Source organism: Silene latifolia, chromosome Y (genome assembly GCF_048544455.1).
Source record: "Silene latifolia isolate original U9 population chromosome Y, ASM4854445v1, whole genome shotgun sequence".
Lineage (NCBI taxonomy): Eukaryota > Viridiplantae > Streptophyta > Magnoliopsida > Caryophyllales > Caryophyllaceae > Silene > Silene latifolia.
In genome coordinates, this window is record NC_133538.1 from 4,897,400 (window position 1) to 4,910,630 (window position 13,231).

Genomic DNA, 13,231 nt, shown 5'->3' on the forward strand with positions numbered 1-13,231 from the left:
TTCTCTTTTTTTTTGGTCGAAATATAAGTCATATATTACCAAATATCAAAACGATACAACTCCAATCGACTAGGACATAAGCCTCCCAATTAACCGAGCGTTTTTTCCTTGCATTTTGCTACTTACAACTTTCCTTACTCTAGTACAAATTACATTCTTAATTGCTTGAAAAACAACTTTCGGCATCAACAACACCTGATCATGTAAACATCTATTCCTAGCATACAATACTTGATAAAAAAGAGAACAAATGGTTGCTCCAGTAATTTTCTTCAGTAACAAAGACCTGCATCGCATAGACAGCCACCATGTGACAGTATTCTGGGCAGGAATGTCAACACCAAGCCAGCCAGACACTAACTGCAAGCACCTGCAACTGAATGCACAGGAGAAAAACAGATGAGCATGCGACTCATCCATCAAACCACACAGCAGACAACCACTCTCCCCTGGCACCCATCGTATTAATCTATCTCTAGTCATCAGCCTGCTCTGAACCGCAAGCCAAGAAATAAAATTAACTTTACCAGTTCCAATTCTCGACCATACCAAATGATGTCAATGCATCTCAGACCCAGTAGGAAGCAGCCAATGATACCCAGCTGTAATGGTATATTCCTGACCCATAGTGTTCCAACTGTTACCAATGTACCCTTCTTTGAGAATCTCTTTCACCTTACAAAGTTGCTTCCAAGACCAGCTAGCATTAAGAGAAGGAAAATAACTCATCCAATCATTCTCTTTAATATAAATTGCATGAACCCACTTCACCCATAAATGGTCTTTCTTATTCATAATCCACCAAATATACTTACCCATTGCTGCAATATTCCACATCCCAGCATTGATGAGTCCAAGCCCTCCATACTTCTTGGGCATACACACCTTCTTCCATGACACAACAGGAGATTTATCATGATGCTCACTGCCCTGCCACAAGAAGTTCCTACAAACAGCCTCAATACTCCTAATGACCGTCTTGGGCAAAACAAAAATCCTAGCCCAATAGTCTTCCTCCATAAGAAAGCTTGCGTGCCCCAAGAGCACGAATCCTCTCCACCACTCTCTCAACTAAGACAGCACAATCCAAAACAGATAGCTTTTTAGCTAAAATAGGTATCCCTAAATACCTAAAGGGCAGCTTAGCAGGTACCATACCAGTAGCCTTGAGAATTTGCTCCCTCATCAAGTCATCTACGCCATTCATATACACATTAGATTTATCCACATTCATTTGTAAACCAGTAGCTTGTGAGAAGGTTACAAACGCACTCAGCATCACCTTGACAGATCCCAAATCTCCATGACAGAACATTAATAAATCATCAACAAAGCACAAATGGGATAGTTTAAGTCTCCTACACAAGGAATGATATTTGAAGTCCTTTTGCTCTTGAGCCACCATTAGGAGTCGGCTAAGATACTCCATACATAATGTAAAGAGTAAAGGAGATAAGGGATCTCCTTGCCTCAAACCCCTCCTACCTTTAAAGTGACCAAACACCCCTCCATTAAGAGAAATAGAATAAGATGGTGTAGTAATACATTCCATCACCCTGTCAATGAAAACAGTAGGGAAGCCTAAAGCATCCAACATATCCCTCACAAACCCCCATTCAACAGTATCATACGCTTTTTGAAGGTCTATTTTCATCATCACTCTAGGGGTACAGTTTTTCCTATTATAAAGTTTCACCAAGTCTTGACATATCAAAATGTTCTCAACAATATCTCGACCTTTAACAAAAGCACTCTGATTATCACTAACAAGCTCAGGCAACACATCCCTTAACCTATTGCAAATCAGTTTTGTAATGCATTTATACACCACATTACAGCAAGCTATGGGTCTGAATTGAGTCACTAGCTTGGGCATATCAACTTTGGGAATTAAAGTGAGCACAATATGATTAACCTGCTTCAATAGCCTACCCTGCTCAAAAAAATCCATAACTGCCTGAATGACAGTGCCACCAGCCACCTCCCAAGAATCTTTAAAGAATTGGCTAGAATAGCCATCTGGGCCAGCTGCTTTAGTTCCAGGAATGGAGAACATAGCAGCTTTAATTTCTTCAGGAGTAACTGGTTTCATTAAAATTGCAGAATGAGCAGGCTGCACCATCCTCCCAGACTGGACCACACTTCTATCAACATGCTGAGTCTCCTTAGCCGACCCCAGCAGCTCCATATAATACAGTTCAAAAGCCTTATTAATACCATCAGGTTCCTCATGAAGCACCCCAGTGTTATCACTAATTTGGAAGACCTTATTAACAGCTCTTCTTCTTTTAAAAGAAGCATGGAAGAAAGCTTTGTTATCATCCCCATCCTCAATCCACTGCATATTAGCTTTCTGACTAAGAAATTGATGCTTAGCTTTAAGAAGCCTTGCAACCTCCTTAGCAATAACTCTTTCATTGTCACACAGCTCAGAATTCAAAGGAGTACTCTGCATCTCCTCTTGCATAAGTAGCAAAGCCTTATGAGCTAAGCTATAGGTATGCTCAATATTGTGAAACCCTTCCTGATTGAGCCCCTTCAGAGGCTTTTTTAAAAGTTTCAACTTATTAGCCAGACAGAACATAGGAGTCCCAGGAACAACTACCTCCCAAGTATGACTAATAACATCCAGGAAATCATCAGCAAGTGCCCACATATTAAAATATTTAAATGGCCTAGGTCGCCTATCATGTTGCTCCCTGAGGGTAATAATACAAGGGGAGTGATCATATAACCCCTCAGGAAGGAACTTAGCCACACAATCTAGGAACTCAATTCCCCAATCATCATTCCCCAAGACTCTATCAATCCTGCTAAACACCCTAGAGCCAGCTTCATGTTTATTATTCCAGGTAAAAAATTACCAATAGTCTTTACAGTAACCAGACCACAGGAATGACAAGTATCCTGGAAGTGCTTGATTTCAGCCCAACTAATTTCAGTACCAATCCTTTCATCAGGATATAAGACATTATTGAAGTTCCCAAACACAGCCCAAGGACCTCCTCCCCTAGCAGCATGGCCTCTCAAAGCAGTCCAGAGAGCAGACCTCTCAGCTAACTTATTAAAGCCATAAACCACAGTAAGTCTGAACTTGATACCCTTACCATTATCCATCACCTCAGCAAAAATAGTCTGAGAAGTAACCTCCAGCACATTAATAGTAAACAAACTAGGTTTCCAAATTAACCAAATCCTACCACCTTTATGACTAGAGTTATTAGTGCAAATAGCCCAATCACTACAAACTTTATTATGCACTTTATTCCAATTACTACATCTAACCCTAGTTTCAAGAAGACCAAATAACCCAACATTATTCTGATGAAGAAACCATTTAAGATCCTTCTGCTTTGTTAGGCTATTTAACCCTCTTATATTCTAGAAACCAACTTTAACCATGATCAGTAAGAGGTGTAACAGACCCCATTTCATTCAACTTCCTCTTAGAAATCTGAATAGCAGAGTTGAGAGCATCCATAAAGGTAAATCCAGGCCCCTTAATTCCAGAAGAGCTAGCTTCAGGAGGATCAGCTCTAGCCAATCTGGAAAAAATACGAGCTGGAGTAGGGAAATTAACTTTCCTCACAGAGGGAACCACAGGAGTAAGCAGAGGACTCACCAAAGGCAAGCTCATAGGAGTTTTGTCCTTATATCCCACAGCCTGATGCTGAACCACAACCTGTTTTGGAACACCAGTCTGTCTAACCCCAAGCTTAGGACCAGGAGGCTGTCTGGTCCCAGGTTTAGGATCAACAGGCTTAACAGGTCTAGGTCTCATAGGCTTCCAGACCTTCTTGGGAACTTCCTTCTTTGAGTCAATTTTACACTAATCCTGAGAGTGCCCAATCCCTTTGCATTTATGACAAGAGATTGGAAGCCACACATAGTCAACCTGCACACATTGATCCTTCCCAGTTTAATCCACAAACACAATGTCCTTAGGAAAATCCTGATCCTTATTCACCTCAATAAGCAACCGAGGGAAGCTCAAAAAATTCCTGCGAACAGTGTTCTCATCGCATTTAATCACCTTCCCAATACTACTACCAATTTTCTTAAGACTATTCATCCCCCATAATTTAATATCCAATCCCTGCAACTTAACCCAAATTGGGATGACCTGCACATCATGCTTAACAAGACATGCTTCAGGCCTCCATTCATTAACTATAACGGGTTTACTATCAAACATAAGCGAACCATAATCTTACGCCTTCTGTTGATGCTCTTTCGTCTTAAACCGAACAATAAAAATACCATTTGTCATGAACGATATCTTATCTATCGCAAAACCAGACCAAACACGCTTGATAAAACCAGTAACCACCATCCATGGTGGCCTCGCACCGATAATAAAGCAATACACAGCAGTTGACCAAAATTCAATCTCACCTGAAACATCCTCAACAGAAATTCGAGGTTTCGGCAGTACTGAATGAGAACAACTCGCTGCATCCTGCCTCTTTCCAGTTGATTGTTGAGCGCTTATTACCGTGTTTTCCGTAAATCATCCTGAATATCAAGCTCATTATCTAAATCATTCGATTGCAGATCCTTAATTTCAGAAGATATAAACGTATTTTTGTGTTTTTGAGAATTTAATTTGGGATTATTGTTATGCTTTTTTGTTCGAGCCATTGCGTTAGAACCCTAAAAGAAAACAGAATTTTTAGAACTTTCTCTCACTAGAATCTCTCTCATCATATTATTAATTCTCCATATATACCTTCGCACTTCATTATCCTTCTCCCGCAGACTTCTAATGCTATCTTCTAGCGGGATGACAACATCTTATTCCAACAGCGTTTCAACAGCATGCTCCAGTACACTTTCAGCAGTCTTCTTCAGCAGAGAGTTTGCGGTATATCCTAGCAGAGTTCCAGCAGAGTTCTAGCATCCTTCTCTAGCAGAGTTCCAGTGCCATCTTCCAGCAGGATGCCAGCATCTTGTCTAACAAACTCTCAGTGGTTGAATCCAGAAAGGTAGCAAAATGACAATGTATAGCAAGCAGAAATTGAAGAGTTAATTTCTCTCCTCAACGAAGCTGAGAAGCGAAATTAGGGGCAAACTGTTTGGGCCAAAATTCACTATTTGGCCTAATGGGTAATTAGATAAGCAAATAGACCCATGTCATACATAGGGGAGTCGGGCCCATGGACCGCAAATACAACTGTTCGGGTCAATTTCTACATATCGGGCCAACATAAGATTAGGTCCATCAGAGCCGATTTGGTGAATTGGGCCGAGGAGAGCAACGGCCAAGGGAGGCCCGCGTGTTGAAGATCATTAGGGAGATTTCAGGGAGAATTGAAGGAGACGGCCAAATATGGAAAGAGTTATTATGGAAGTTATATTCCCTTTCCATAATCAGAGTAGGACAAGGGCTAGGGTTTATTCACTATAAATACAAGGGAGCAAGGAAGAGAAGGGATCCATATTCATTCAACAACAAGCTACAGAGATAAAACTTACCATCCCAACCTACCATTGCTACGTATAATACCAAAGAACTATCCTACGTACACCAATACACCATGAACACAATCAAATATATCTCATAACCATTGGGTAATGATTACCAAATCAATACCATGTTTCCACAATATCATCCCACCATAATCATGTAATCATTATTCAATGATTACCCAATTATTACCCTCATAAATACTACATTCCAATCTAACCTACGTACAATTGTACAAACAGTACGAACCCATAGATAGCCACTAACATCCGGTTAATATTCGTCTGTCTCGCTTACGCAAAAGACCGGTTATTTATCATCAGATCCGGACCGTTGTATATTATATTTGTACTCTAATTATCAAATAGTGGAATATTGGTGCGATACCGACTCCCCATGTCGTTTCCCACATCGGGTTTTCCGCGTCACCAAAATCTCTTGTGTCATTATTCCTTTATTTTGCCCTTTACATTATTTACATCATTATTCCGTCATAAGTCATATATAATTTAACCCCCCGATACGAGGCTAAACAGAGTAGGTAACTTTAACCCCTAACGAGATAGAATATCGTGTTTTGACAGTTTTTTACCAAAACAATAGTCATTAAATTAAACCATCATATTCACTGAAATCAAAATGAATATAATAGGGTCATTGAATGAATATGACATTAAATCTCTCATATTCATCAAATTATACTATCATATTCACTCAACTCAAAGTGAATATGATAGTGTTATATTGTGAATATGACATTAATAATGCATATTAATCAAATTACACTATCATATTCGCTGAACTCAAAGTGAATATAATAGTGTCATATTGTGAATATGGCATTCTATAATACATATTCATCAAATTACACAATCATATTCACTAAACTCAAATTGAATATAATAGTGTCATATGATGAATATGACACTAGATAACATGTATTCATCAAACTAAATTATCATATTCACTAAATTAAAAGTGAATATGATACTGCCATATGATGAATCACAACCCCATAATCACAAAAGTAACCATGAATAACGAGAGACAAAATATAAAAATTCAATTCATGTAATACACTTACTTGATGAGTTAGAAGATAATCAATCAAAATACAAATCTAAGATTACAAAACTAATATATTTGGACGAAAAATTAAATTAAATTCTATGCATAATTCTTTTTGGAAGTATGAAGGATCTAGGTATGAAAGGGGAGGAAAAAGGGTTTATGATAAGCGTTGTTAACTGCTTAATAATGTCAGTGAATTTTTATCTTTTAATTTTATTTATTTTATTTTTTAATAGTGAGAGTATAAAGTACCATACACCCAGGTGTATGGTATACGGATTGACATGATGCTAACATACAGAGAGAGAGGGCTGTATTTAAGTAGGATGATGCTCATTTATGGACAGGTTTTACTCTTTCATTGAACGGTAATGACCATTTTACTCCTTTTATTTCAACTCCCCAATTTTCAATTTTATCTCTATATTCAATTCTCCTCTTGAATTCCAGCGCCTCCCTCTCCCAATTTCCAATCAATCAATTAGTCTCATTATAGACGGATATATCCGTCTAAAGTGAAAGACGGTCAAATATGTTTAAAGTGGTGATATTTTTGGGCCCCACCATGCAACTTGTAGCTTGTCTATGGATGGATATTTCGCCCGTCTATAACTATAAACGGATATCTCCAGTCTATAATGAGATTTTGTGATTTTCAATTTTCATGGGCGGGATTTTCGCTGAGGCTGGAAACAATGAACATAACAGTGTAAGCAAAATTGATTGACACATTCTTCATAATTTGAGCATTATGAACAACGGAAAAAAATCCTCCCCAGTAGCATGCTCTCTCCAGTACTGTCTAGTACTTTTTGAGGGTTCGGATTTTATTTCGGAACAATCTAACGGTTAACGGTGTTGAAGAGATAGAAAGGTAATAATGATTTTATATTGTTGTGTTAGAGGAAATGGAAGGTAATGGAGAGAATCCATCCATCCCCATGAACAACCATGTAAGCTTGGGCCATCTTTTGTTGCATGTTTTCCAGCATGCTATTCATCGTAAACAATGACTCATTCTTTACAGAACAATGAGAGGATGAATCTTGAACAACCAGTGGTGAAATTCCTGCAACGGTGGCGGTGTTACAAACCGTTATCTTGGGACGAAACGCTCTACCCCTAATCGTCCCTCACCCCAACTCTAGCGACAGTTTAAATAAACCCTAATTTAATTAGTTTAAATCAATTCCTTAATTTCATATAATATAATTAATAAATTTGAGAATTAAGAATTAGAATTATTACTGGATCGATACGAGAATTAACATCCATAATTGTGTAATTTGACGGATTTTAATAATTTTGTCGATTTGATTAATTTTTGAAGGGTGGGAATTAGAGAGTGTTTTTTTTCCTGTTTCTAGCCAAAGGGTATACAATGGAAAAATAATGTAAAAAAGTCCATAAATACGTAAAACACGTACATGAATGAGCAACTACATTTAAGTATCCAAAAGGGGAAATAAAAGCTTAAATCAAGCATTAATTATATTAGGGCATGTTTGGCCTCGCTTTAGAAAAACTGTTTTTGCTTTTAGAGATGAGTTTTTTAATAAGCTACTTCTTGATAAACTTGTTGGTGTTTGGCCTAACATTTTACAAAAAAATGACTTCTCAACAACACTTTTTACATAAGCGGATGAAAAATGATTTTTTTTTAAGTATATCAAGATGAGTCTCGATTTGTAGAGAATGAAAAAATATGAAATAATAAGTATTAATTTTATTTTATTTTGATATGCTTACAACATACAAGTTGTCATTTATGCATTAAAAATCTATAAAATAAAAGTAAAAGCTAGAAGCACCATGATTGGTGCTTCTACTTCTGGCTCTCAAAATTGACTTTTGGTCTTAAAAAAAAAGTTATTTTAAATTCTTTAAAATTGATTTTTTTTTGGTAGAATGTGAATTCTCATTAAGCACGCAAAGATCAAGTGTTACAAGACACAATAAGTTACACACCATGAGTAGCCTATACACTAGACTTAACTACATTGCCACAAATCAAACAACAATCAGACTTCTAGCAGCTAACCACACATGACAACGTTGTATGGCTACCTCAGTTTTAACGGCCTACAAACGATACTTAACCATGTCCTGCACTTGATGCAAAACTACACCAGGTCTGGGAACACTACCCTCATGTCGAGCTTTGTTCCTGCTTAACCAAATGTGATATACCAAGCTCGCTATACTAGCCATCATAACCTGTTTCTTCAGCAAACTCTTGCACCTCCAATTCAGAAGATCAGCTAAAGAGGACACAGGCCATTGCAATCCAAGCCACTGGCTAACCAGCTGCAGACATTGTAGACTGAACTGGCAATCAAAAAATAGACGGTCCTGTGTTTCCTGGGAAGATGCACATATACAACAAAGGCCATCACACATCACACCATACTTAAGTAGTCTCTGTTTAGTCAGCAATGTAACTCTAGCATACATCTAGTTGACAAAACATACTTTAGGTAAGTTCAATCTGTTCCATACATAGGGACTCCAAATCACCTTCTCCCCATTGCCAAACAACCAGTCATAATGTAACACCCCCTCATACCAAGGTACCTTACCAGGACTACCCCAGCATGAAAGGCTGTTACCATCTCGGTTGCCCGAGGTTAGTACATATCAAAAGCAACAGTCCCAAACACATTTATTAAGATACGGTAAAGTATTAAAAGTTACAATGTTCCAAAATCCAATAATGTAAATCCAAATGCTATCAATTACAAAACAAATGCTAAGACTCATGATGGTGATACTAAATCTGGCGTGACGACTCTCGCATGACCGCCCCAAACTCACCAAAAGCATTACCTATCACAGCCTGCTCACCATCCCCGAATGGATCACCGCAGATTTTACAAAATAACAACGGGGTCAGTACTGCTCAATCAAAATAAGACAAGGCACAAATAACCAGATGATCATCCTCCATCCCCAATCTCCCGATCTCACACAGTAACCGACTACACACCGAAGTGTGTAGCCCTGCCAGACTACCCATCGCAACAGGTAGTCTACGCCGCTAGTGGGGGATCACAGCTAATCCCCACCAAAATCCCTCTCATCAATGAGCAATAACCATGTCCCTTAATGTGCACATCCCCTCGCGTGACGGGTTTCACAGAGGGCGAATTAGGGCGTGAAGCCACTCCCGCAAGTGACTCCACCACAAACCTCACAACACCATCACAACCACCACCATCACACCAACACTCCGATGATCAGCAGAGAACAGTAAAACACAATACAAACACATCTTAATTCAATTAACAGTAACTGAGTAGGGAAACCCTACCTTAACAACAACAGCAGTGAAGAGAATCAAGCAACTAGAACGGCTCCTCTACGAAGTCTTCGCCTAAACAATAATCACATAACACAATTAATAATTGCAAAACCCCATTACCCCCAATTCATGATTAAAGACAAACCCTAGAATAATCACCAACAAACATGGGGATAAGGACTTACCGACGGAAGAATGAAGGATTGAATACGATTGCTATGATTGTCCACACACACAGAGGAAAGATTCGGAGTAATTAGAGCATCGTATGTTGATTAGGTTTTGTAAATAGTGTTTAAAAACTAATTATCGAAATTATATAACGCCCTAATTACTCCCGAATCAAACCGCTAAAATATTACTCGCCAGGCCGGATACTCGGTCGAGTATAGAGTATACTCGGCCGAGTATCCTCTACTCGGTCGAGTATTCAGTATACTCGGTCGAGTGTTCCTCGGCAGTAGCCAAACAGACTACACAACCCACACTACTCGACAGAGTAGGCCATACTCGGTCGAGAACCACCCTATAAAATCCGTAGTATTACACATATGTCACTTGGATAGAATAGGGCTTTTGGACCCAATGAAGAACATCCAAACCAGCTTTTAATTTGTCCTTCACCTTACAAATTTGTCGCCAAACCGAGCTAGAATTAACAGAAGGATTATAAATCCACCAGTCATTATGTTTAATATAGATATGATGAACCCATCGAACCCACAGACTGTCTTTCTTGTTAGCCACCCACCAGGTGTACTTACCAATAATAGCGACATTCCAAAGATAACAATTTTTCACCCCTAAACCACCTTTATCCTTAGCCTGACAGCATTTATCCCAAGAGACTGCAAATATCCTGTGAAAATCATCAATGCCAGACCACAAATAAATCCTACAGATGGTATCCACTCTCTTAATAATTCCTTTAGGAAGAAGAAAGATCCTAGCCCAATAGCAATGAAGATGGGACAGTACAGTTTGAACTAAGGTTAGTCTCCCTGCATAACTTAGCTGTTTAGCCCCCCAACTCCTAATTCTTTGCACCAATTTATCCACCAGTTTATTGCATTGGTGATTAGTAAGCCTCTTATAGGGAATGTCAATCCCCAAGTATCTGAAAGGGAAGTTCCCTTTTTTGAACCCAGAGATGAGCAAAATCTGATCCTCCTCTCCACCAGACAAGCCATTCATATAGATATCTGACTTGCCCTTGTTGATGGTCAATCCAGAGGCAACAAAGAAGGTTTGGAAAGCTCTCATTAAAACCAGGACAGAAGCAGCATCACCTCTGCTGAAGAGAAATAGATCATCTGCAAAGGCTAAATGACAGAGACCCAGAGCCCTACACAAAGGATGGAACCTGAAATCATCTCTTAATGTCACCACTGCCAAGATCCTAGTAAGGTACTCTAGGCAAACAGTAAAGAGAAGTGGTGACATAGGATCACCCTGTCTTAAACCCCTTTTACCCTTAAAATACCCAAAAAGAGAACCATTCAGGGACAAAGTATAGGAAGGGGTGGTCACACATTGCATAATCCAGTTGACCATTTGAGCAGGGAACTTCAAAGCAAATAACATATCTTCAACAAAATTCCACTCAATTGAGTCATATGCTTTTTTAAGGTCAATCTTCATCATAACCCTAGGAGAGCAATGTTTTCTATTATATAACCTCATCAAATCCTGACAAATTAAAACATTATCCACAATTTCTCTCCCTTGTAAGAAGGCACTCTGGTTAGGGCTAACAATCTTAGCTAACACCTTAGACAGTCTGGAGTAAATGATTTTAGAAATGCATTTAAAGAGGACATTGCAGCAAGCAATGGGTCTAAAATCCATAACAGTCTCATGGTTCTCTTTTTTAAGAATCAGGGAAACCACAATAGCATTAACTTGTTATAGGAGCTTGTCATTCTCAAAAATTCATGTATGGCCTGGATAACATCACTGCCTACAATGTCAAAACAATCTCTAAAGAAACAGGAAGTATAGCCATCAGGCCCTGGGGCTTTATCAATGGGAATGGAAAATAAAGCCTCTTTGATTTCTGCACCAGAGACATGTTGTATCAGACCAGTAGCTTGGCTCTCACTAATGCACCTGCCTCTTCTTACAACCCCAAGATTCACTCTAGTGACCTCCATAGAGCTGCCAAGAAGATCAGTATAATACTCCAGAAAAGCATCCTCAATGGCCTTATTATCAGAACAAAGATTACCATGCTGATCCTTGATAGACAGGACCTTATTTTATGCTCTCCTAGCCTTAATGGAACTATGAAAATAATGAGAATTTTCATCATTACACTACATCCACTGAATTTTTGCTTTTTGATTCAAAAACATATTTCTGGCCTCATCTAACTCCTTATAAGAGATAGCAGTAATTCTTTCATCTAATTCAAAGCTAATATTAGTAGGGTCATGGTGTAACTTCTTCTTAATATCCTCAAGCAACGGTTGATCCACTTTAGCAGTGTTAAGAATATCCCCAAAGCCCTCTTTATTCAGCTTTCTAAGAGGAGACTTGAGAAGTTTAAGTTTCTTAACCACTTGGAACATTTTGCAACCATGAATCTGTTGCTGCCAAATAACTTTAACAGTCTCTTTGAATCTCTCATCCTTGCCCTACATATTGAAATACTTAAAACTAGATTTGTTCCTTTCCACCTCATCCCAAAGTCTGATAATGCACGGACTATGATCAAATAAACCCTCAGGCAGGAAAGATGCAATACCTAAAGGGCCATTGAGAAGCCACTGATCATTACCTAACACCATGTCAATCCTGCTGAAAACTCTTTTATGATCCTGTAGATACCCAGTATCTGCACCTTCCAAAAACCACCCGATGATGATCGGACTGTAACGTGTTTTTGATATGCGTGCGTAGATTGGCTATACATGAGACGGTTTAATGCACTACTCGGCTATGAAAAATGATTTCAAAAGTTTTCTAACTTCATTTGCCTTAAAATAACACTATTTAGAGTTAAAACCGTCTTCGGACCCAAAACCGACTCAGAAACCCGCAACTCGAGTCAACCCGAGTCAACCCAAATATCGAATTTCAAAAATAATGCCATGAATGTTTTCATCATGTCTTTTCCATTAAAATGACCCTAATTAGAGTCAAAACCGACACCGAGCCAAAAACCGACTCGAAATTCAAATCCCGACTCACACGAGTCAAACCCGAGTCAAGCACACAAAACAACTACCTCAAGTAACACCAAAATCATCTTATTAGATGCCCATATTATTACACGACATCTTATATGAATGCCACATATCAACAATGGATGGAGAATTGGCCACGTCCAAATTGAAAGGGACAATACACCCCTTTCCATCACGAGGTGGCTCGCGCCTCTTTAGGCCATC

General features: G+C 38.8%; 2 protein-coding genes across 2 annotated transcripts; both read right to left on the reverse strand.

The window, feature by feature from the left end:
• Positions 1–8,620: 8,620 nt before the first annotated feature.
• Positions 8,621–8,992, reverse strand: LOC141627515 (uncharacterized). Its single transcript, XM_074440757.1, has one exon. It carries the CDS (start codon positions 8,990–8,992, stop codon positions 8,621–8,623), a length of 372 nt encoding a protein of 123 aa, XP_074296858.1.
• A 2,724-nt stretch (positions 8,993–11,716) lies between these two features.
• Positions 11,717–12,628, reverse strand: LOC141627516 (uncharacterized). Its single transcript, XM_074440759.1, has 3 exons — positions 12,518–12,628; positions 12,203–12,475; positions 11,717–12,043 (listed from the first exon to the last, which is right to left on the reverse strand). Exons 1-3 carry the CDS (start codon positions 12,626–12,628, stop codon positions 11,717–11,719), a joined length of 711 nt encoding a protein of 236 aa, XP_074296860.1.
• Positions 12,629–13,231: the final 603 nt, after the last annotated feature.